General features: G+C 46.8%; 2 protein-coding genes across 3 annotated transcripts; both read right to left on the bottom strand.

Moving 5' to 3' along the window:
• Positions 1-101: 101 nt before the first annotated feature.
• Positions 102-9,898, bottom strand: nt5c1aa (5'-nucleotidase, cytosolic IAa). The gene is made up of 7 exons (XM_029166801.3): positions 8,920-9,898; positions 7,360-7,404; positions 5,767-5,934; positions 5,562-5,691; positions 3,491-3,613; positions 2,241-2,425; positions 102-1,807 (listed from the first exon to the last, which is right to left on the bottom strand). Exons 1-7 carry the CDS (start codon positions 9,073-9,075, stop codon positions 1,466-1,468), a joined length of 1,149 nt encoding a protein of 382 aa, XP_029022634.1. The 5' UTR covers positions 9,076-9,898; the 3' UTR covers positions 102-1,465.
• A 1,421-nt stretch (positions 9,899-11,319) lies between these two features.
• On the bottom strand, positions 11,320-21,270 carry LOC114865567 (hippocalcin-like protein 4). Of its 2 annotated transcripts, none has more exons than XM_029166800.3 (4): positions 21,092-21,270; positions 15,282-15,457; positions 14,954-15,169; positions 11,320-14,874 (listed from the first exon to the last, which is right to left on the bottom strand). In XM_029166800.3, the coding sequence occupies exons 2-4, from the start codon at positions 15,441-15,443 to the stop codon at positions 14,677-14,679; spliced, it is 576 nt and encodes a 191-aa protein (XP_029022633.1). In that variant the 5' UTR covers positions 15,444-15,457; positions 21,092-21,270; the 3' UTR covers positions 11,320-14,676. The 2 variants fall into 2 exon arrangements, with proteins under 2 accessions (XP_029022633.1, XP_029022631.1); XM_029166798.3 differs by having other exon boundaries at positions 21,100-21,268.
• Between the last annotated feature and the right edge of the window lie 3,621 nt (positions 21,271-24,891).

The following is a 24,891-nucleotide window of genomic DNA, read 5'->3' as shown; positions in this document are numbered from 1 at the left end:
GACGTACAGTAGTGCACATCACTGACACCAAAGTCTGTCATCACTATGTTTATATTTCCAAATGACTTTTTAAAATAATAAACAAAACTATTCGTCAGCTATTCGTTTTTAAATAACCTTGAAGCTTTTATTTGTTGTTCATACATTTTTTTTGCAAAGCCGTTTTTCAATCACAATATGGTTGACAAGTTCAGACAAGACAGTTGCTTCGATCCATTGCTGAATGTCCCCCTGAACCGATAAACTGCTGACGCTCTGTCCTCAGCCTTCATCTCGCTTTAAGTGGCTGCCAAGAGACATTTGTTTCGATGTTACTTTGGGCTGAGCGATGAAAGCTGCTCAGCAGGGTAATGAGAACTAATGAACCATCACTAAGGTAGCGGATCTCTGAGTGATGTGAAGTGGACTGGCATTCTCCAAAGGTCACTGCTGCCAGGTTGTCACTATCTTCCTATTCAAACTCAGTTATTCTCTAGGTGAATGAGCGATGGATTGTAAGTTGGTTACATTGGACAGCATCAATCACCACCGGAGCAGAATGACTGTAGCCTTGGTGAAGGAGCAGGCAGTAATCGCCATAACTGCTTTGATCGGTTTGAGGGACCGTAAAAACCAAGGCACCCTCTAAAAATTACTGCACCCAACACAAAACAAAAAATGTGTATGTTTTTATATAGAACGTTTGTCATTTTGACCCATGGTTCCTCAAAACCGCTTTTTTTTCCCACTGCAACCAAATGAGCCCACTGATATTTATTGCTTACGATGAATAATAAAATACATTGGTTTGTATACAAACAAATGTCTTGACCTGCTGAGAACAACAATCATGGTTGTAGAAGTGCATAAATATACCTCAACAATCCTCGGGACATCAGTTTGTTTGGGTTTCAATGTCTTCAGTGAAACCAAGGCACCGGCTAAAGCGTCCTACATTTGCTGTACACAGTAAATAAGGTTTATATCCTCAGTAACATACAACACATTATGCTATAACTGCAAACACATGGTTTTACATTCTTGTGAAGTCAAACAGTAACGTGATAGAAAGTATTCCGACTCTCACTCTCTTATAATACCTCTATATTGTGCTTAGGACTCGTTCATTCACAAAATACAAAAAAGTGCTACTAAACTGAAGCCATCTCTGCGTTTACTCTGGACGTGTCTGTTTCATGTGATAACCTGCAATAAAGCACCTTTGAAGCCGACTGAAGTCTTGAAATGTAAAGCTCGGGGACGCGTGACCTCTACCCAAACCTGGATCCACCTCCGAAGATGATGGCATGAAGCTAAGCTGTCAGTTTGGTGCAACACACATACAGTAAGGAAATGATGCACTTCCGCTCACAATCATACAACACAGTACAAGTTCATTCTTCTCTCTGAGGACCTGTTCATCACAACACTCCTCCAGCTCCCGCTGCTCCCCTCCGTCTGTTTCTGACCGCATGGCGGCTGCCGCTCACTTCTTGGTCGCCTGCTGATGCTGCGCGACGCCGTAGGGCACGTGGGCGGCGATGGTGCCCATCTCCGCCGCGCCCTCCACGTGAAACATCTGATCGTCGAAGTAGATGTGGGGCCTGATCTTCTCCAGCATGGGGCCCTTGGGCGCCCCGGCCAGGAACAGGGCCTCGTCGATCTCCAGGCCCCAGGCCCGGAGGGTCTTCAGCGCCCGGATGCCCGAGCTGGCCGCGCTGCGGGCCGTGACCAGGAAGGTCCGGATGGGGCAGTTCAGACGCTGGCCTTTAGCGTAGAACTTCTTCTGAAGCTTTCCCAGCGCCTCCAGGAACCCTTTCAGAGGACCCTGAGGAAGCAAAGCACCACAAACATCACTATTAAAACGAGGTCAGTGTTACAGTACAACCACCGTTTCACTGTAATGAGTCACAGTGTGAAGCTCTGCACCTCTCAGGGCTAATTTCGAAATTGCTGGCTATCTGACAGAAGGAAGCGCCACCTTCCAGGCTTGAATGCCAGCGACTGCTGAAACCGTTTATCATTTCGCTTTTGCATAATTTATTCATAGAATAATCAGGAAATGAAATGGATTTTATATCACGAACATCTGCATAATTATTTACAGGTGATTAGAGCCGCGTGGAAATGGCAGCGTGGTTTCATGAGGGAGATTAGGGCTCAAAGCCTTAAAGCCACCGTTGTAACTTCCTTATTTGAATTACAAACGTCGCGCTGGCTCCGTGTCTTCACGGAGCGAAAGGTCCCTTGACTGTACGTACGTGATCCAGCAGTGTGTCCTCGTTTTCCCGCTCGTGCTCGAAGAACTTGTCCAGGCCGTGGGCTTTGAAGATGCGCTCGGACTCGTCGGAGAAGAGGACGGCGTCGCCGTCGAAGGCCACCCTCAGCTGGGACTCGGAGACCTCGGTCATCTTCTCCGGCATGAACATAGTGGCTGCTGCGATGCCTGAACACAGGGAGACACATGCATTGTGATCACTACACTTAGTTTATTGCACAACCTTCATCAAATCAAGCCAATACTCTGAGAACTGTGTATAATCACATGTTATAGCATAAAACTGTATATATACACAGAGCAGTTGGCCTTGTGGTCCAGCAGAGGGCACAGCTTGACTTTCTACATCCCCCGCTGATCATCAAACTGAACAAATCATTAGAACGGAGGAGGATGAGCAACACCATGCTAATTAGGTAACGTACCTCACAGAAGCATGTGAGGAAGCCTGGGACAGTGCTGTGGTCTCACAGAGACCCCATTCAGCTTCATGGTGCCACAGTAACGGTCCTTGTGTCTCATTGCTATTCCACAAACGGCTCATAATTCAGCACGAACGGGAAAACTGAACAACTTCACGCCTTCTGATCATCGGTTTCCACTGCACGGTTCCGCCGTGTTCGTTCTCGGCACGCAGCGCCAGTGTTGTTATACATGGAAGCGTTTGTGGGAGCAAACAGGACGTGGCCGCCTGCTGGCTTGTGACACACGCAGGGTTCCGTCAATCAAATGCAAACAGAGGAAATAATCAAGGCGCTGATTTATGGTAATGTCACAGGCGCGTATAGGAGATGTCAGTCACTGCTGTTTAACAGGCAAACAGGACAGAACTTTAGAATGTTCACTCCCTAGGGTGTGGATTTAGGAGTTTATAAAGTTCCTTCACATCTAATACAGAACACTGGGTTCCTCCTTAAATGCTGCAGCTACAACCTGCTGTCTGAAACCACTGGGATGTTTCTGTAACAGATTCTTCCAGTGTTTGCTTTTGACACGTCTCATTTGCATCCGTGTGGGAGAGAGTTTCTGTGTGAAGCCCTGACTTGTGATAGCGAACGTAACTTTGGCGGAGCTCCCCTCAGGACATGAGACACGTGACTGTGCTACACAGGCAAAAGACACACGGTTCCGGCATCAAGTTACTAAAAGGGAAATTATGAATATAGGTCCAAGGTCCATTATAATAATAATTTGTGCTTTTATCTAAGCTAATCTGACTTTGTGTGCGCTCACCTTCAGCCAGGGCCTCCCTGACCTTGTCGGCGTCGGCAGACAGGTAGAGGTTGGTGTGCCAGGCCTTCAGGTAGCCGATAGGGCTGCTCCCCCCCGTCATGCAGAACCTCTCGATGAACAAGTCTGAGGACACGTGTAAATAAAAAACAGCACCGGGGGGGGGGGGTTTAGTTTCAGTACATTGCTCGGTGTCACTTTAGCCGCGTGGTGGCTTTATTTCTATGTGTTCGCGCCGAGAGCTTGCAAATGCTTCAAGTGGTGCAGAGGATTCAAGCGGGGGTTAACTAGAAGACAGAATACCTGTCGGGGTGTGTGTGTGTGGGGGGGGGGGGGGGGTCATTTTGGCTAAGAAGTCAGGCTCGTAATTCACTGCTGTGGCCTGATCCACACATCAGCACAGGACATGGAGGATATTAGGTAACTACAGCCATGATCGCTGTGCTGTGGGTCATATCGTTCTGTCCAGGTAAAATGATCTGAGCCCTAGGAGGGAACACACACGGAACAGAGTTGACTTAGGCAAGGAAATGTTCCCACGTTAAAAGGACAGCGTTGCTAAATATACTAGGTTACAGTCTGCACGTCCCACAATGCATCAGGCTTCACAGAAGCCGTCTCCCACTTCTGCCCAGAGGTCGGTGCGCTAACAACAGCCCTGAGGTATTTAGGGGCGTAAAGACAGAGGGATTAATGAGTTTATTTGTTGTTGTGGCGAGTGGGTCGGGGTCTTTATGAAAATCACCTCACAATGCTAATGACAACAACAATACAACAACAAGGAGAGTGTTGTGGCAGCTAGCTAGCAAGCTGTGGCAACGCAAAGGAAGGTCAAAATGGAACCAGATCTCTATCAGATCTCCACTCGTGTGTGTGTGTGTGTGTGTGTGTGTGTGTGTGTGTGTGTGTGTGTGTGTGTGTGTGTGTGTGTGTGTGTGTGTTTGTTTGTTTGTTTGTTTGTTTGTTTGTTTCCACCTGGAGTAAAGTAGTTTGACTGATGGAAACATCACATGCCCAATGGAGGCGAGTCACAGGGACTCAGTGTTCCTGCAAGTCCCCTGACTGACCTCTCCATCACCCCAACACTGTCCTCCACAGTTATTCTACATGGTTTATTCAGCTTTGTAGTGGCTTTGACCCCCCCCCCACACACACACACACACGCACACAAACACTCTGCGCTGCGCTTTCCCTCATCTTCTGAAACCTCCCGAGCGTATGTGCTGTGGGAGTCGAGGTAGAGTAGGTGGGAGAAATGTTTTCTTATCATCCATCACAGTTTGAGGCATTTGCTCATACAGAGACTCTAAAACATGTAAATCAGGAAAATAAATTGGAGCTGATTTTGGTGTCTCAATCGTCAATATTCTGCGTTTGCGTCACCCACGGCGACCTGTTGCCAGCGAACGCCGCAGCGTTTGATGTCGAGCACGCTCGTCTTTTTGTGACATCAGAGGAGCCGTGTTGTCCTTCTTTCAGCAGGAGAGGTCAGAGGTGGAGGATCTGTTTGAAAGCTTTGGGCCCCTCACGCGGAGGTCCAACATCAAAGCATCTGCAGGGCCATGTGTTGCTTTGTTGGCTTCCCCTCAGACCTGTTTTTGTTGGATTATTCCTACATCCCCGAGGACGCAATCTGGCGCTCACCCCCGCCCGGAGCGCCGAGGATCTGAAAGCATGAGAGGAGCTGCAACAGGAAGTGGTCTGCGAGGAACCCGTCTTCACAGGGCCTGAGATTTCCCTGGGAAGGAGCCCGTGACTCAGCTGTTCATACACCCGGAGATGATCTTTGCATCAGCGCCGGAATCCTGAAGAGCTGGGATTATCTCATTAGAACGCTTGTCCCTAGATCTTCAAAGCGCAGTTGCATAAGGAGGCAGAGCAACGGGGACACAAAGTCAAGAATGTGTCCAACACGGTCCGCTACAGCTGAGTCCTCGTCACAAACCAAACTTCCATTTATTTTTCTAAATTAATTTCATTCCATCGGATCAGTCGGGATGGAAACTGCTGAACCCTTTAGGCATCAGTACATTCTACCGTGTGTGAGGGGGAGAGAGCTCAGTGTGAAACTCACTGTGGTGGTTGATGGTGTTGATGAGCCGGATCCCCACATGCGCGTGGTTGTACGTCACCAGAACGATGTCAAACAGCTCCTCGCTCTGCGGGTAGAGCTCCCGCAGGCGGGTGTTGACGGCTTCCAGGGCCTGTGAGGATCAAGATCAAGGCAGTCGAGGAGCAGGAAGCCCCGTGTGCGACGCACGGCGCGAGTGTGTTTGTACCTTGACGAACGCGAACGCGGGTCCGGGGGCGAACGGCTCGGTCTCGTGCTCGATCTGGTACCTCAGGTACTCCTCCACCCCCTTCTGCTCGAACACCTTCTGCTCGCGCTCGGTCCGGAACAGGACCCGGGACGACACGGCCACGGTGACGGCGTTCTCCGGCTTGGGCTGCACAGACACACGGGCACAGGAGAACGATATGACACGGAAGATGATGACACGTCTCACTCGTCATCAGCTGAGTGATGCGTGAACAGGGACGTGGAGGATGCATATGTTCAGCCACATGACTCAACATACAGCTGAGGTACAGCTCACACAGATTTGTAGACAAAAATGATTATGGTGGGGAAGATTGACCAAGTATTAGATATTTTGCAGCTTAATGTAATGTTACATTAGATAAGGTTATGTATGGATCATGTTGAATGAATGGATGGAGGGCATGTGAAGCACAGGGCTGAACGCCTCCGGTCCCGCGTGAGTCCGAGTTCAAGCGAAACAGGAGCACTTTGGGTTAGGGACGGATCGAGCGTGTGTGTAAACGTGAACACGGTGAGGAAAAGAGCTGCGTGCGTCCTCCTGCTCTTCAAGAGACTCCGCTACATCCTCACATCCAGCTGACGACAGTGTGTTTACATGCATTTTAGTCCAGCGCTATTCTTTGCCGGCCGCCGCGGAGCCTCACGTCGCGCTCGTGTTACTCCGTGCGTGCTCCGGGGGGGGGGGCAGCATTCCTACCAGGGCAGCCAGCATTAGTGCCCACAGCAGGCTGCTAAACTCACATGAATAGGCACAGGGGGCATGCAAATGTCCACTACAGTGCACCACTGTCTTAATGTGCGTGAATGGCTTGTATTACGGGGGCGAAGCGAGGCGAGAAGCGGTGGAACAACACAGACGGTGAGCGTGTGTTCGCAGCGGAGGCAGGAATGGGCTTGAAAAACTCAATAATGCGCTGGGAAATAGGCCGCAGGTTGACAGCAGCTCTGAGCCTCTGACCCCATTCTACCACTGCTGCCTGCTGACACCCCATCACCTGTCGGCATTAATCCTGAGCCACGTTTGGATGGGATTAGTAAGAGTTTGTTCAAACGTAATCTAGTTTTGAGTCTGCTGAGAGATGATTGTCATTATTACACTGTACATACGTCCTCGCTGCGTTGGTTCGTCTGCTGTGGCACCAGATCTATTTCATCACCACAGAGGAAGAGCAGGAAATGCGTGAAGGCTGTGATGTGTCTGATCGCATCAAAAGTGCATCATTAAGATAAAGAAATATAAAAATATATAAAGGAGACGCAGTGTGAAGCCAATTAATGATTGTGAAGATGTGAAGATGATGTCATTCACTGGATTAATTCAATCAGATGTTCACCTATCGATGAACGTGAACACTAAGCTCATTAGCCTCAGCCTCTCCAACACCGTGCTAATCGCCATGACAACACACGTGCCGCATCATCGCTGGTTAGTAGAGTGTCCGTGATCATTCATGCAGGCACACTGACAGCCATCACAGAGGAGGTCGGATGAAGGTGGCAGGGCAGCGGTAGCCATGGCAACAACCTGAGGATGGTGGGACATACTTACGAAGAACACGCCTCCCTCCACCTTCCGGGCTCGTCTCCCTGTCACCTTGGCAGAATGACAGCGCACAGTTACCGTTTCGGACGGGTATTTGCTTTTGCACAGTGACAAACACAGGCGATCAGAACATGAAGTCGCTCAAACGTCGCAGTAGCTCGACTCCATGCGGGTCGTGTGACACAGTGGCAGGTGTCCCCTGCCACAGCAATTTGATCCTGGATGTGTTAACCGCATGTCCTCTCTCGGAGCCTCCTACACGCTGGGAGCCAGACGAGTCATAATCACCTCATGTCTATCGGTTATTATACTGGCAAAGTTTTATATCTTAGTGCTGTCAGGGCTTTGCTAGATCAGCAGGGCTCGTTTCCACGCGTGGCCTGGATCCATGAGTCATCGCGTATTTACATATTGGAGACTGTGAGACATCCTTTCCCTCCGTCCCCGAGCGAATGGGATGAGAGGTGGAGGGATTGCCAGAGAAGAGACTCACAGAGGCAGGAGAGGGAGGGGGAGTGGGAGTGGGTGGGAAAAAATAAAGAGATGAAAGTGTAAGCAGTAACCGAAGGGGCCGGGGGGGCTCTGATATTTATAGATAAGTAAAAGGCCAGAGAGGATGCAGTCAAGCGTCGGCAGATATGGTGACACGAGAGTGTGACTGCCGGGAGGATGCTAAGGCTAATGCTAGCGTGTTAGCCAACGCTATAGAGAAAATGCGTCTGACTATGTTAATCTTAGCATCTATTATTGACTCAGGATAAAATAATTACGTCCATGATATTTAAAAATGAAGATTTGATCAATATCACCAATCTGCAGGTGTCAAACTACAGCGTATGTGAATGAGACCTTGTGTTATTTACATTTATTTACAGAACCCACATTTATTTTCTTTCTTGCTGTATTAATACATTTTTTTTATATATCTACGTTATATAATTTAGTTTGAAAAGAGGACTTTTACTGAGCATATTGAGCAAAGATTCAACTCATCTGCTGCTTCATCACATCCATCACAACTATTAGTAACAAATATTAGTAAAGGTCTCCATCATGTTACTCTATGTTGTAATAATGCTGTGATATCACGGTTGATAATTGTTGACAGTCTGCATCGACTCTCTGTTATCATCAGTCAGACAACGCGAGTGCGGCCTGTTGAGCGTGTTGACGTCCTGCATCGCTATAAACAGAGCTGCACCGTGCTGTAATCGTCAGCTCGGGTTCACGTTAACCTTTGGCCGGTTTCACTTGTGCTTCCCAGAAGTCTCTCCTGGCTCCAGGGCCACAGCGAGGCTCCGTATGAAAATAGCCCCGACAGTGCGTCGGGGGTCCGTCCACTAACTCCGTGGCCTCAGAAACATTCACGGCACCCACTCAGCCTCACCCCGTCTCACCCCCACCCCCGGTTCGGAGCTACGCTTAGCGCCGCACGTGGGCAACATAAACATCTGACTCACAGTAATAAGCCGGGGAAGGCGGCAACAGGGCAGACGGGGACGGAGGGGGGGACGGGATGTTGAGGATCCAGGGACTGAATAGAAGAGGCCTGAAAACAGGACCTACCTGTTTTGGCTTGGCGGTGACGCCCAGGCTGCCTCCGTCGAACTCCTCTTTCCCTTCCCATGATCCTCTGCTGTCCCCGTTGGACGACGGCGCCACTCGGAGCTCTTTGACCTGTCCGCTCATCACCTGCACAGGCTCCACGCTCATCTTCACCATAGAGGTGCCTCCTCCTCGCGTCCGGCCCCGGGCACCAACACGGCTCTCGTCTTGGGCAAAAAAGGAGCGAGCGAGTGGCGAAAATGTCCCGCTACAGCGCGAAGCATTGATCGAGACGCGGACTGATAAGAAGCTTATGACACTAGTTTGCTGGGCTTCAACCTGCCCTTTGAAAGCAGCTGGGAAACTGTTCACTCCTCTGTCTCCTGTCCACTTGTATCCTTCTCGTTTTGTTTTTTTCTAGAGGATAACGGCTGAAAAGCGTTCAGTGATTCACAACCATTATCCTGCACAGGCACACACACACACGCACACACACACCACCGTCATGCGTGCACACACACACTGGTCGTCACACGTGCGGCCTGTTCTCAGTAAGTGTGTTGCACCCGTCCATCTGCTGCTCTCCGTCTCGTTCCCCGCTCAGCGGCCTCTCTCCCTCCCGGCTTCTCTCTCTGCCACATTCAGTCGCTCGCCCCGCTCCCCGGCTTGGTTCACTCCCATCTGTCCCGGATCCGACTAATCACAGCCCTGCTTCCTAATACAGCATGCGCCACCACCCTCCCCTGGCTGTCCCCTGTTGACGGTGCAGTTCACCAGAGAGGCTCATGGGATGTTTAGGCTTAGAGTGAGCACACGGCATAAATGGGCCTCATGCTGAGCCATGTCACCTAATGATGAAAACAGATTGTTTTGAGCGTCTGCAAAAGCAAATTGTGTGGAAACAAATGCATTGATCCCAAACTATTAATGTGAACGTCATAAATATTACAAATAGGATTCTATATTCTATTGGAAACAATTATGTCAGCTGTGTGTGTGTGTGTGTGTGTGTGTGTGTGTGTGTGTGTGTGTGTGTGTGTGTGTGTGTGTGTGTGTGTGTGTGTGTGTGTGTGTGTGAGGTCTTAGCCTGAAGGTAGCAGATAATGGATGTAACCTTCATTTGCCCACTGAGCTAAACACAGGCCATTAGCGTTCCATTGAATGCAGCTCGGTGACAGGGTTTGCAACAGTGTCTCTGCCGTCATGTTTTACACTGACATGCTTTTACAAACTCGACTGAGGTTTAATCTAAGGAGAAACCGATCCATGTTCAATGGCTCTGCAGCAACTGGGGGATGTTTCAGTAGAAGATGCAACGTCTGTGCTTGTCCTGTTACTGAAGTGTTCCTTGTCATTAATGATGTTTAATGTCTTGTTTTTTTAACTTCCTCTCTCTCTGTTCTTTGGAGGCCCATTGCTCACTATTAAAAAATACAGATAAGAAGAATATACGATAATACAAATACTAAATTATGTGAAATGAACCAGAAAATTAAAAATTGTAATTTAATTTAGTCACACTTGACTTTTAAATATTATGTTTAATTACTTTTAAATGGTGACGTGACATATTTTTATAACTTTTTGTTATATATAGGATTGCAGCTAGCGTATCCAACATTTCTGGAGTGGAAGGTGAGTGAGGTAACAGTGCCCCCTAGTGGCTGATCCTCTGACTGCACATTTGTACCACGACCTGTGCTGACGCCGTCCGGTCCATTGCTCCGCAGCTTAACCTCTCTGTGGGCGTTTATGATGTGTGGTTTTCCGCTGCAGCTGAAGCCTAAAACCGTGATGCCAAGAATAGATTCACATCGATCCATGATGGACAGCTGAGGAAGCGTCAATGGCAGAAAGTGATTCAGTCAACACAAATAAAACTAATGTGTAAAATAACTGCTAAAATGTGTTTTATTTACTGATGTACAAACACATAAGTGCTTGTATTGACTCATAAACTCAAAGCTCAGTCTTCATGAGTTATTTCATTGTTCAATTATTTCTTGATCGCTGTCCAGCTGAATAAATGTGAGTCCACAGGCGAAAATTAATTTCCGCAGTCATTACACGTCTGTGTGAATTATGAGCTGTGTGTGTTTGTGTCAGTGTGTAGTAAATGCAGGCCGTGCGTCTGTTTACGTACTCTCCTATCCGCCTCGTGGCCTCGGCTCTGTTACCATGACAACCGTGTGTATGGCGACATCACTGCAGCAATGTGACATCATCGCAAGGCGATGACTCATGTGCCTAACTGAGTGAGTGAGTGAGTGAGTGAGTGAGTGAGTGAGTGAGTGAGTGAGTGAGTGAGTGAGTGAGTGAGTGAGTGAGTGAGTGAGTGTGTGAGTGAGTGAGTGAGTGAGTGAGTGAGTGAGTGAGTGAGTGAGTGAGTGAGTAAGGAAAAACAGATCCAGGACGAAAAGATCAATCTTTACATACATGGGTTTTATTCTATGTCATAAAATGAATTGACTTTGTTCTAGCAGCCTAACAATATTGGAAACAAGTAAACAAAAGTCAAATCATTAACAGGACAAACAGACATTTACTTTATATGAACATCATATAATGAAGAATTATAGAATAGAATTATGTTGCACAACTGAGCACAAATGATCCGCATGTCTATCAATTCACCACTTCATGTGATCGATGTGACATCACTTTATGCTTCGCTCCCCTTTAACCACATCCTTCATGAGTTCATCGTAAGACATCACCTCCTTTACCGTCTTTGGCACATACAGTTTCATCAGTGGCATTTAGAGCGAGCAGACGACCAAATGAAAACCAAAGACTGTCACTGTGAGCGGCCGCTCATCAGGACAGACGGAATGTCCTGGTTGTGAAGCCAGTCGTTTCTGGACAAACTGCTAACGTTACCGACTAATGCAGAATCACAGGGTTAGAGCCTGTTACAAAGAGTGAGTCAAAACTGGGGGCAACAAAACCTACAGTTAATGAGGCCGCAAGGGCTTTACTTTGACACACCGTCCTGCACAGATGTCCACAATGCACAGAACGCTATAAGAACATATAGAGACTGAACACTGTCCCTCCAAGGACATAAATGCTATATTTATATTTATATAGAACTTTTCTCTATCATACAAACGGCCTATTGACCCCTCATTTTCCTTCACGTGGTACTGGATAATCTTAGTATCGCAGGTGTTTCACTCAGTAGCGACAAAACATCCGTCTGGTGTCAACATTTCACTCACTACCCCTGGATTCACAACAGATCAACTCTGTGTATGAGCCTCTCTATGCCCAATGGACATAACGCTAATCAACAAGTTCTGATCTGAGCAGGTGTCGGATTCTCTCCCCCACTGAATATACGTAGCCGATTCATTTGCCTCTGAGCGTGTTCACAGCAAATACACAAACACACACTGAACGAAGGGAGCCTGTACAGCCGGGACAGTTTACACTTCCATCCACAGGGTGACACTGCGACACAAGACTCGGGACGCGGAACCGTTCTCCCCGGATCGTTGCCGGCTCAGCAACCTCTGGATGTGAGCGCTACGCGTACGCAACACGCGGCTACGCGGCAGGAGACAGTATATACAGTACACCAGCGGAGCACAAAAGCGTGTGGGTGTAATAATACTCAGTACTTTGGTGTGTGGGGGTGCGTTTTTTTTTACAAATTCAGCTACACAAATGATACAAATACAAAACATACTGTATGAACACCTGCGAGAGTGTCGCTCACATACACACACACACACACACACACACACACACACATACACACACACACACACACACACACACACACGCTCCCATACTGCACTGTAGCTGTAGCTGTGTGGTCATATTAAAGTAGGCCTAGCTAGAGGTACATTTACACATACGTGTCATAAATATGATAAGAACACAGCCGTATTACAATGTACACGTATCGTTACATTATCACACGAAGGAGGCTGGCGCTCTAGCTCGCCCGCTGGAGTGAGAGAGAGGAGATCAGCTGACGGTGACAGGAGAAGTCAAACGTGTCGCTGCAAGGTCTCTTGTCTGGTGAAGCTCCTCTAAGTGCTATTAGCTATTAATATCAATATTAATATTAATATTACACTTTTTCATTCAGAGTCAGAGGAAGATGACTCTAACCATAAAGTCTTATGATACAGATGAAGCTAAGCTCATGACAGTGCCATCGATCGTCTTTGTTTTCATTTTAAATAACAAAACTGGTTTCCTGTTGCTAAGCAGCGTTTGGTTGATCCACTGGAGTGGTGGACTGTGACCAGTAGCGGGCTGCTCTCTCCGCGCAGAGCCGCGGGCGCATTGCGCCGGTCATCGGCTTTGATTCGCGCTCGCACGCAGGTGAGCGCTCGCCGAGCTCCCTCTTTAACCTTTTGCTCTTTTTTTTCGCATTGATTTTAGATCTGAGCTGAGTTCAGCAAAGTTCTCTCCCTCCACATATTATCAAAGAGCTTCCTCTCTGACATTTATGGAGGAAGAAGACAAAAAACAGAGAGAGAGAGAGAGAGAGAGACGGCTATTTTGGCTTCTCATGTGAAACAGCAGTGAATCATGGAGGCAGTTTGGCCTTTCAGACAAATGCTCCACATTAATTTCAGGTAAAAACATCTCATAACAATGAACAATGGCACTGTGATATAATAATCATATAATTTATATAAATTATATTGCAGATCATTGGCAAAGATTGATGCCATGCACTACAGGTTTGAGGCTATAAAGACACAATGTTAAACACCTGCCCAGCACATCACTAACTCACAGCAATGCACTGACCGTTGGTTTAAAAACCCACACGCACTGTCATCAACCCAATCAGCCAAATCCCTCTAAGAGTCGAGGGACTCATGTATGCGACAGAAAGACCACGTTCACACTCGCACATCTCCACGCGCGGTTCCATTCATTTACACAACTCTCCGTCTGCAAAACATTTGCTTCTCTCTCGCTTCCCAAGCTGGAGCATATGGAGCAAACAACAGGTCCCCTTTTTGGTTGACTGCCATTTGTTTTTTTCTAAGTATCCCATGATGCACAGCGTCGGGGCGCTGGCATTTGCAGCGTCTCCTCGTACGATCGCACAAGTAGCAAGCTGCGGTTTCTCTGACCAGGTTTCTCGACTTTCTCAACTGTTCACCATCATTACCAAAATGTTGCCAGGCAACCGGCAGCACCTTCACAAAGCCCCCTTTAAAAGGCACAACCTGTTGTTGGACATTTCCATATTTTTGAGGTGCTCGCATTTATTCTGAAGCTTGCTGTTTCTGTTAGTGAAGGTACAGTGCATCCCCTTAAACTTCTCATCAAATTAGAGGAAACTGTGATGGAGGTCATGAATGACGTGGTTGGACCAGATGGTGAAGGTCACCTGCAAGGTCATTAAAATAAAGCGCTACCTTCTGAACCAGAAACAACCTGTTTTGCACTTTCGAGTAGGACTTCTCTGCACTTGAGTCTCCCTGCGGTCTTGTGATCTCGCACTGTACCGAGGCTGACGGCGTGAAAGCGTGAGTGACACCTCCACCTATTTAATTCAGTAAATTTGTACAGCCTGAATCAGAAGTGCTGCAGGGGCGCGCCGCAGCGGCGAGGCCTAGGAGGAAAGTATGGCATCAATCAGAGATGGAGTGTGTTCGCAACATGGTTCATTTCCAGCAATCACTGCGTGAAGAGCTTCCCTGCCTCTCTGCTTCCTCACTCCTCTCACTCCTCCTCTCGTTTCAGTTCAACTCGCGCACCCGTCCCAGCCTCCCCTCCCTCCCCCCACCCCCCACCCCCCGTCTACTTCTGCATGTCACACTGCAGCAGTAGGACGATGGAGGGGTCGGACTTGGCCGCCTCCTTGAACTCCTCCAGGGTGATCTCGTCGTTGTGGTCCTTGTCCATTTTGGAGAAGATCTTGTCCACGCGCTGCTGAGGGGTCAGGCCGTCCTCGTTCATGCGCATCATGATCACCGTGCCGACCATCTTGTAAATGGCCTGTGAGAGGGGGAAACGGGGGGCTTTAGAGAAGACTCCAACCACACAAAATCCTCCTTGAAGAAGAAGAAACACACACCTCAATAATCTCAAGCATCTCCATACGGGTAATTTTCCCATCGCCATCCAGATCGTACATGTTGAAGGCCCAGTTGAGTTTCTGCTCAAAGCTGCCCCTGGAGGTGATGGACAGGGCACAGATGAACTCCCTGAAGTCGATGGTGCCGTCACCGTTTTTGTCAAACGTCCGGAACGCGTGCTGGGCGAACTTAGAGGCATCGCCGTACGGGAAAAACTGGGGAACGACAAACAAGGCAAAAGGGAGTTGTCGATGTTTTCTCTTTTTAGCTCAATATAGGCTCCACCTCATGATCAGGGTGATTATTTAGCCACTACCGCCCCCTCACCTTAACATAGAGCTGCTGAAACTCGTCCAGGTTGAGAATGCCAGAGGGACAGTCTTTGAGGAAGCCTTTGTACCACTGCTTGAGCTCTGCCTCGTTGAATTCAGTGTTCTTGGTCAGATCATCCAGGACCTCGGGAGCCAGCTTGCTGTTGTGCTTCCCCATGATGCCTCGCTGATCTGGTCGGGAGACAAAGAGACAGAGAGAGAGAGAGAGAGAGAGAGAGAGTGTGTGTGAATGCACAGACAAGGAGGTGGCAGATAAACAACAGCAGTAAGGCCTCTGGGTTGTTACCAGTGCTCTGATCTCTGAGGACAGAGGCAAACAACAGATTGCCTTAATGCACTGGAAAAGTGTGAGGCGAGTGTTAAAGTGTGTCATTAAATTCACCTCAACAAGAGATTTAGTCATTGTTTTAATTGTAACACGTGTAAAACAAGTCCTCTGAACAGGAACAAACAGCGGCGTGATGAAAACACACGCGCTTCGGGACCAAATGCTGGAAAGTAAACCTTCCAGTGCTGTAATGATATTATTGTGTGTGCGTAATGCTGCTATTTCGGCCCTTTAATGGCTCATAACCCGGGCCCCTCATCGCTCACTAGATTCACAGGGACCACGGTGGCGTCTTCATGACGCCATCTCTGACTCATGGCCCTGTCTGACAGCTTTCACACTTTGACACCAGGACGCGGCCGACACCGCCGAGCCGAGTGGCCACTAATCCGGCTCCGAAACGCAGAGGGAGCGCGAGGGGACAGTTTAGTGGCTGAAATATCACCCCGTCGTGTTTTACGGCGAGTGAGTCACGTAGGAGAAACGCGGCGAAGCCCAAGGTCAGTGCGAATAAAAAAGAACGTCGGACGTCCAGCGGAGGGGAGAAGTTAACGATGCGGTTTAAAGGAGACAGGCACCAAATAGTAAAAGAAAAAGGCAGAGATTTTAACAAGGGAAAACACAAAGGACTATGTTTCTCGTCTTTAAAAAGAAGGTGCTGTGTACAAAACCGTACCTAAATGTACGGAACAACTGATGCAGTCACTGAGTCAGAGCTCCTGTGTGATACTTGCTTTTACCAGCATGAGCAAGAACACACACCACCTATAGGTCTGTAATGTTGTTCCCTGCCACCAACTAAGGCGGGTGCTATCTCTGTTAGCGACGTAGATGTAGCACATAATAGAGTTTCCTATATACAGTAGAGCCCAGCGAGCTTCTTCCTAATCATTTCAGTCGGGGGGCTCAGGTCTCTGCAGGCTCATCATGTTAGTGAATGTTAGTGATACAGTCACCGTTACTCACACTTAATAATAATAAAATTTTTTATATTCATAATATATCATGTGTAATTGAACTGGTTTTATTCCATTTACAATTATACCACCCTGGTTGCTTATCATCTAAACTACAGCAAGACATACTTCATACTGGACATCAGTGTTGACACATCAGCTATCTTCAGATTTTACAAAATGCCAATATTCCATCAAAATCTACAAAGAAACGCAAGTGCTCTGTTGCAACTGCAACTTTATATCCTCAAGGCTCCGGTTTCCTGCTCTGAATGCCTGCGCTGCACATCCCTCACAAGGCGTCGACTGGCCTAGCAACATGTGGTTGCCGTGCACACTGACGTCTTTCAAAGTCAGTCCACGTCAACACAGGCCTAAGCACACACACACACACACACACACACACACACACACACACACACACACACACACACACACACACACACACACACACACACACACACACACACACACGCCGCCGCTCATCCAGGGACAACCTTGACATAAAAAAAAAAAACAGTAAAGCAGGAGCATGACTCAATTTGAATTCACACGTCTGAAGAGGAGAAAGATTTACAGGCCTGAGACAGAGACTAGAATAGCATGAAACCAGAGAGACCAAGAAAGATTGGCGATGACGCGCAGAAAAGCGGAGCTCGTTGAAAATTGTCTCAACAGGCGTTTGATACGGAGAAACACACGGCTCGTGGAGCCTAAAGAGGCCTTGACGCATGTTCAGGCCAACAGTCAGTGTGTGTGTGTGTGTGTGTGTGTGTGTGTGTGACTGGTTGGTGATGTAGTAATCATCACTGCAGGTAATAGTGGAAACAACAACAATAGGAGTTGTCGTTTCCTTTGTGTCCTTGGGTATGTGTGTGTTGTGCGTTTGTTTGAGATGACAGTAACCTTTGTGGGAGTGGAAAAAGTCCAACGGACTCTAGCATCAACAATCAATGGACCACCAGTCCAATACCGGACCTGCCATGAGGCGGAACGCGCTGTGAAGCGCGCGCGTGTGTCTTTGTGTGTGTTTCATAGGAAACAAGGATGGAGAAATCTCATAAAAGGTGGGCGTCCAGATAAGTGAAAGATAAACTGCACCGGCCTTCGCGGCGGCTCCACAAACAACTGCGGGCCAAACAGAACAATATATCACGTCGACAGCGGCGGCCTGGCCCGGCGCCAAACAGCTGTCCGGCGGGAGACGCTGCTGCTCTCGGCCAATCGAAGCGGTGCCCCCTGCCAGCTGGATGTGGAACGCTGGCAGGGATGTGGGCTGCACGGACACCAGTTGCCAGTTCTGACCGCGGCTCGGTTCAGCTGTGATGTGGGCAGAGTAGGAGCAGGAATGAGCCACAGTTGATCGAATTAAACTGCACGGCATGAGTATGTGGGGACTCCTCCGGATGCTGGAATGAATATCAAATGGACCATTTGAAGTTGCAAACATTATATAGCAGAGACATCCCATATCTACGATGCCTTGCTGTGAGGTAATCCTTTCCTTTGTTGTTGTTATTGCAGCCGTCCAACTGCCCCTCGAGTAATAACAAGACAGAGGCTTTGCACTGTACTTCCAGTAAGATGCTATTTCACACATGCGTCTCACGTCTTTGGCCCCTGAGGGGTTGAAGGTTTTCCTAAAACTGATGTGACTGACTGAGTGATAGTAGCAGATGTTGAGGCACAGAAATAGGAGTAATTTAGCATAGTATCTGCAATTAGCGTTTAAATCCCTGACTGCTGGTCTAAATGTGGAGCGAAAGCTTCGTTAACTCAGATGGGCGGTTACGCAAGTCCTCAGATCTGTGAAAGGATGTGTCGGAGCCGAGGTGTTGTCTCCCAATCTAATCTACATACGTCGCTCCAGTGACTGGAGTAGAAAGGATGCATCGCTATAGAAACGCAGCTCACCTCAGCGCCGTGCAGACTCTAATTTAAGAGCAGGCGGCGCTGGGGAGGAGCGCGGGCGACACGACGGAACCGCGTGCGTGCGCCCTGATGAGGCGGTGCCTCATTTTATTGCCAGGGTTGTTAGATGTTTGCTGAGGTCTGGGCCACTTGTCTGGGCGCTTTGTTGCTGTAAATGCTGACCCCTTAAATTGAGGCGCCACACACACACACACACACACACACACACACACACACACACTTGCATATTGGTTACACGTAGCTCAACAAACCCTTCCCTAATTCCATAAGCCCTAGTGCAGAGTTGTTTGTCTGTGAGGCTCAGGTGTTTTACCACCTGACAAAAACAGTCCCTAAATGAAAAACGCCCACGTATCACAGCGCGCACACAAAAACAGAGGCAGTGTGAGTGCTGAGCAGTATATTACAGCTAGTGTTGGTTTATTATTATGACACCAGCTCCTGGGTTTGTTTCTCCTGGAAGACTCTCTCATGTAAACTACAGGGGAAGTGATGCCTGATGCGTTTCCCAGTGTTTCCATCTGTTGCTACCTGTTGCTCTCTCCTTTTTTCGTTCTTCCTAACAACCGTCCGCCCTGAGCCTGATTCTGCTTCCAGAGAAAGGATGAATATTGGCTATTATACAGTCTTTATGAAAGGTATGAAGGTGTTGATGGACACCTGATGGTCTATAACATTTTATCTTGAACATCTCTCGTCCAACATCCTTCAAATGAAACAATAAAATGTGCAGTTTACTTTTGACAGTGACGTCATTTTTATTGTTACAGGCGATGGTTATTTGGGATTTCTTCCCAACCAACCAAAACTATTCATCATATTAGCACAGAATGTTGCTAATTAATCATTAATAACTAATCAATGATTATTAAGTGATTATAACCACCTCACTAGTAAGAAAAACACTCATTTGCAGCTTTAAATATTATTAGAGTGATGGTTCAGTCATGTTTCATGCAGCGTATGTTTTCGGTGGTCACTTTACTGTATTTTGTAGCTTACACCATGTGTGATCTAAATCATACTAAGTGACACTGACACAGTAACACAACACACTGGGGTACAGTGTGATCAGGACTGTATCTGCTAATGACGCCGGAGTTCTTCACTCAACGTTTCTTCGAAGGTGAATCAGCGCATTAAGAGCAGAATCAATCAGTCAAGATGCATGTGCCCACATCCAAACACACACGTACAATGAGCCAGTGACGCATGAGACGATGCCATGCATACGTACACCTAACCACAGGCTACTGATAAAATGGACGGAAAAGGCAGACAAAGCATGGGGAGCTGGTGGGTGGCATGTTATTATTCATTTTCTGCTGCTACTAAATAAATAAAGACTGCACACATACACACACAAAAACATGAAACTCTCAAGTAACAAGTTATTGTGCAGTGAATGCTGATCAATAGCTATTTCCAGAGTATAGGGGGTTTCTATAGCTATGATCATGTGTTGTCCTTTCCAGTGAGATGCCAACTGTGCAACTGTGTATGAAATAAGGAGCTTTGTCACAAGGCTTAAAATACACAGCCACTGATAAGACGGTGGTAATTACTAACGCTATTCTCTGAATTAACTTTAGAAAAGAAAAGCTCCTGGCGGCTAAAGGACTGCAGGTCCAGGCTGAGCTGCCACTGCCACTGCCACCACTCGCTCCTGTCATGATATCACCATTACGCATTGGTTTGTGCATTTCCACTGGACGCAGGCCTTTGCTTAGTATCAGAGCCCATGAACGAGCCACAGACACGGACCCACTCTGATGTGTAGACGCACATGTGCAGTTGCTGCATGTGATGTCATCTGATGCGACCCATCGGAAGCCAACAACAGCAGCTCGCGCACAACACACACTGTGCAGGTTCTGGTGTCGACCGGAGCGCGGGACTGAACCACTTGTTCACCCTGCAGCCTTTACGTCTCTCTCTCCCCTTCACTTTAGTGAGCAAGAAATGACTGAGGGCCAAACAGTGGGACCTGCGTTTTGACATGCAGAACCACAGCCTATAAATCCCATACGCCCAGCGTTTGGTTCTGCTCAAGCGAAACAGTTGACTCTCAAGACGCAGATATTCTGATGATCCATCACCTGCTTCCAGAGCATGAAGGGCACTCAGAAGCCCCATCATCCCCCCATCCACGCACATCCACATCCACTCAAGACGCGCGGTCACTCACTGTGACACATACCAGCACAACACCAGCGGGAATGCGTTGAAACGCCGCCGAGCCGTTCGCTCGGCAAATCGGGGACTCGCGGTCGCGGGTTCTAACGCGACAGCCCTAAGTGTCCTTGAGCATGACGCTGTCGTCAGTAACTGTTCAGTGACACTGCTCAGTACAATTACTATGTTGACGTGACTCATCCGTGGTGTAGCGCACTGACACAGAAGGCGCAATTCTGTTTCCAGCAAAAAGACAAAAATGAATTTAAAAAAATTAATAAAATAAAATATTCTCCTTTCTCTGCCGCAACTTTTGGTCTTTGCTGCTGTCGGGACCTTTCGGGACGAAATTCCGAACTAAACAGAGGACACTTTTCCAGTTTAACGCGACATTGGAAAGATAAGACACATCACCTGCTCACCCGCTAATATTTGGATGAAGAACGCGGTGCTCGCTGCTGAAAAACAAACGCCTCCTTTCAGCTGTTCTTCAGCGCAGTGTTTCGCTCCCAGACAGTTCCTCCCTCATGTGAAACAACCTTCGCGCTAACTCGCCTCGCTCTCTGGAAGAAGATGAATGAACCGCTACGTCTCCCTTGCCAACAACACGTTTGCGCAAGGCCCGCCTCCTACGCACCACGATTGGTCGAGGTGCGTAGCGGAGGTGGATCCTTCTCTTCTGATTGGACGGAAACGCCCGTCGATACAAATAATAAAAGGAAAACACGACCTGAAAAGGGGCACGCGTCCCTCTGTGGCAAACGCGCGCGCATGATGCGAAACTGAGAGAAGAAGGTGATGATTACATATAGAAGTCATGGGCATTTAACATTGAATGAAGAATGAAGCACTAGAAAAATGCACAGTTAGGTTGGTAGCACCGTATTTTACCAGTTACTGTACTGGTAAGGAAGAAACAGGCCACACCTGACCATCAACACAACAAGAGGGAGGAGCAAAAACACCTTTGACGTTGTTGAAGTCAGTGGAGTCCTACTTTAAAATGGATGACATATCAAAAATATGGAAAAACTAAATTTACGTACAGTTCTATGGTCTAGATTAGATTAGATTAGATTGGATTACATTAGATTAGATTAGGCAATCATTACTTTCTATCTTCTAAGCAAGGAATTTTAATAAAAGTCTGTGTCTGAGATGCTATTTTGCATATAAGAAGGTTAAAACCTGAACATGTGAACAAATGAGGAATATGTACTTCCTACATTGCACGTACAGTAGTCTTACATCCAAAATGTCCGGTACATGGTTATATAAGCATTTTAGCTGTAGCGCACGCATTGATTACTTTTGTGCCGACATGGGCTACACTCAGCAGGATTTATTGATCATAACACCCATTATTATTTTATCTGAGTTTACATAAGATACCATTGTCAGAGATTAGATAAATCTAACAAATCTACACTCTAGCCTCAGCTGTGATGGGTAAGAAATAATCAATTACTGTGTACATGACATGACTTTAGCTGATAACTGTCTGTGTGGGGGTGGACTACTACTAATAATAGAAAATGACTGAAAACAGAGTGAGTTATTATGAAAAGGAATAAAAAATGTGTTACAGAGTAATGAGCCAAAGTGCTTTCATGTAAACATCCATTACACTTAACACTCATTTGTGTATTCTGTGTTGTTTGTGTCCTTGTCTCCCACTGATGCTAATGGATGTGATAAATATCAAGCAATTACAGCATACATTCATTTCATAGGCCACAGTAAAACAACAGCAGCAGAGCATAGTGTCCCAACATAAAGATGCGGTAGGGGAGGGGGTGTCCATCTACCTCAGGGCCAATGGGTTAAGGTTTGACTCCCACAGCCACATGTTGAAGTGTCCCTGGACAAGTCACTAAACTTGCAGGCTGTGCAGAATAAGCGAGATGAACCCCGTGCTCTTTATTGAAAGCAGCAGAAAGCAATGCATGAAAAAGTTTTACCTCCAGTATATAATTAAAGAGAAATAAATCAAATTCTCCTCTCGATTTTTCATTCGTTCTCTCTTTTTTTCTCCCCTGTAATTCAAATATGTATTAATGAAACCGCATTAATTGATACAAAATTAATCCCTTCCCCTCTAATTGAAAAATGCTTTATTGAAAATGGCATGAATACAGTATGAGCCTCTTTCCCTTTTACGCCTATGAATATTCATTGGCGGGCGTCCATCTGCAACACAGGGTTGCCACGGGAGACAACCCATTGAGCCCTTCCTCATCGTCTCATTCCTCTCTTTTCGCTTTCATCTCTCCCCTCCTCTGTCTCCATCATCTCATTAATCTTCTTACTTTGGCACTGTTCGCTGTTGTACTTTGCTCAGGTCTTCTTTTACCTACTTACAGTATAGTGCTTTTGCTCCTCCATCTAAGCAAACTGAAAACATTTAAACTTCTCTTATCTACGGGAAGCAAATGGAATTTCACTTCACAAAAACACGTATTGCAATGGACATAAAATTAACTTGTTGATATTGCTATTTTTTTACAGAATGTCCTGGTAGATACAATTTGTGTTGCGTAGAGGTCCTTGTGTTCTGTACATATTGCAAGCCTTTCATTCTGCAGAGGTGATACTATCTTTTAATTCATACTAATTGATGGGCAGGTTGTCAGCCTGATAATGAAATTAAAATTCCCATTCGTGTCTGAGGCTTTATGTGTGTGGGGTGTAATTCTGTGTAATAGCCGATAGTAAGCCGTCTAATTAACCTTTTCAAACTCCACCAAGGACAACTCTGGTCTCTACGCCTGCCGTTCTCTGCCGTCTTCGCCTCCATCCAACCAAGATGTACGACTTAAAGAACAAAAAATACAACTATACTGAGCTGCATAAAACAAAACCTACTTTAGCAGCACTAAGAAACAGTGGAGCAAAAAGGCTCATTCTGTTTTTCTTTCTTGTCTTTTCTTTTCTTTTCTTTTCTTTTCCTTTTCTTTCTTTCTTTTTTTCTTTTCATTTCTTTTCATTTCTTTTCTTTTCTTTTCTTTTCTTTTCTTTTCTTTTCTTTTCTTTTCTTTTTTCTTTTCTTTTCTTTTCTTTTCTTTTCTTTTCTTTTCTACTCTTTTGCTCCTCATCCCTCCTGCCTGTGCTGATGTATTAGTGTTATTAGTGAAAATGTCTTGAGAAGATGTCATTATCAAAGGTCAGCATCTGCCTTTTGTTTGATGGTGTTTTTGTCTGGTTTTACATCAGATTAGAAGAAAATAGAGTTATTACTTATGCAGACGTGCTCAAATGTACATAAACATTTATATGTTACATTATATGTTATTTATACTTACTGGTACACTTTATACTGTATGTATGCAATGTTACATGAATTCTGGTCTTAAAAATCTTAATTTTCTTGCTTTTTACTGCAGTCATTCATATTAGAATACAAGGCTAAAGACTCTCAGCTGATGGAGTTTGTGTTAATGACCCTGTCTTTAGGCAGACAGAGAATGAGAACGGATGTATTACCTTGGGCAGTGAGTCACTTAATCATGTGTGGACAAAAAAAAGGGGCAGACAAGGAAGGGAAGGAAGAGAGGAAACGAGAAAAAGGGCCATGGCGCTCACCTCAGACTGAACTGTGGCTTTGCTCCTGTTAATTCAAATTAGGGGAAATGGGAAGAAGAGCGGAGGAAGAAAAGCAGAAGACAGTCAGACAGTAGTAGGTCAGAGAGAATAATTATTTGACAGTTTGTGTCAATCTTTTGAAAGTAATAAGAGCAACAAACATAAGAACTTTTATTTTTCTTTTTTGTTCAAATCACATCTGAACTCGCTACTTCATTGCATGAAATTTGTTTTCTTTGGATTCACTGCGTCAAAGGTTTCCACCCCCTGAGATTGATGAGACTAACCCCTCCTACCGTCTGGGGAGCCACACTGACAAGCAACACCACACCCGAGACACATACAGGCCTGAAGGGGGGGAATAACGATAGCAGGCGGGCGGAAATGGACACACCAGTCTGAATCTGATTGTGGAGTCAGGTGCTGGTGGGAACAAAGCACCTGCTGTAGCAGTCCTTCACACTCGGCTCTGCCGCTGAAGGTGCCGAGCGAAGCACTCAGCGTATCCCATGAGGGGTTACAGGTAATGTCCTTGGCCTGCAGCTTGTCCATCATTTGCCTTTCTCACACCTCTTCTACTGATACGTAAGAACACCCTGGGACAGAGCCGGCCTTTCTGTTTGTCGCCTTCT

The sequence above is a fragment of the Betta splendens genome, chromosome 11 (genome assembly GCF_900634795.4).
Source record: "Betta splendens chromosome 11, fBetSpl5.4, whole genome shotgun sequence".
NCBI classification, from domain to species: Eukaryota; Metazoa; Chordata; class Actinopteri; order Anabantiformes; family Osphronemidae; genus Betta; species Betta splendens.
This window is presented reverse-complemented; position numbering and strand designations above follow the sequence as displayed.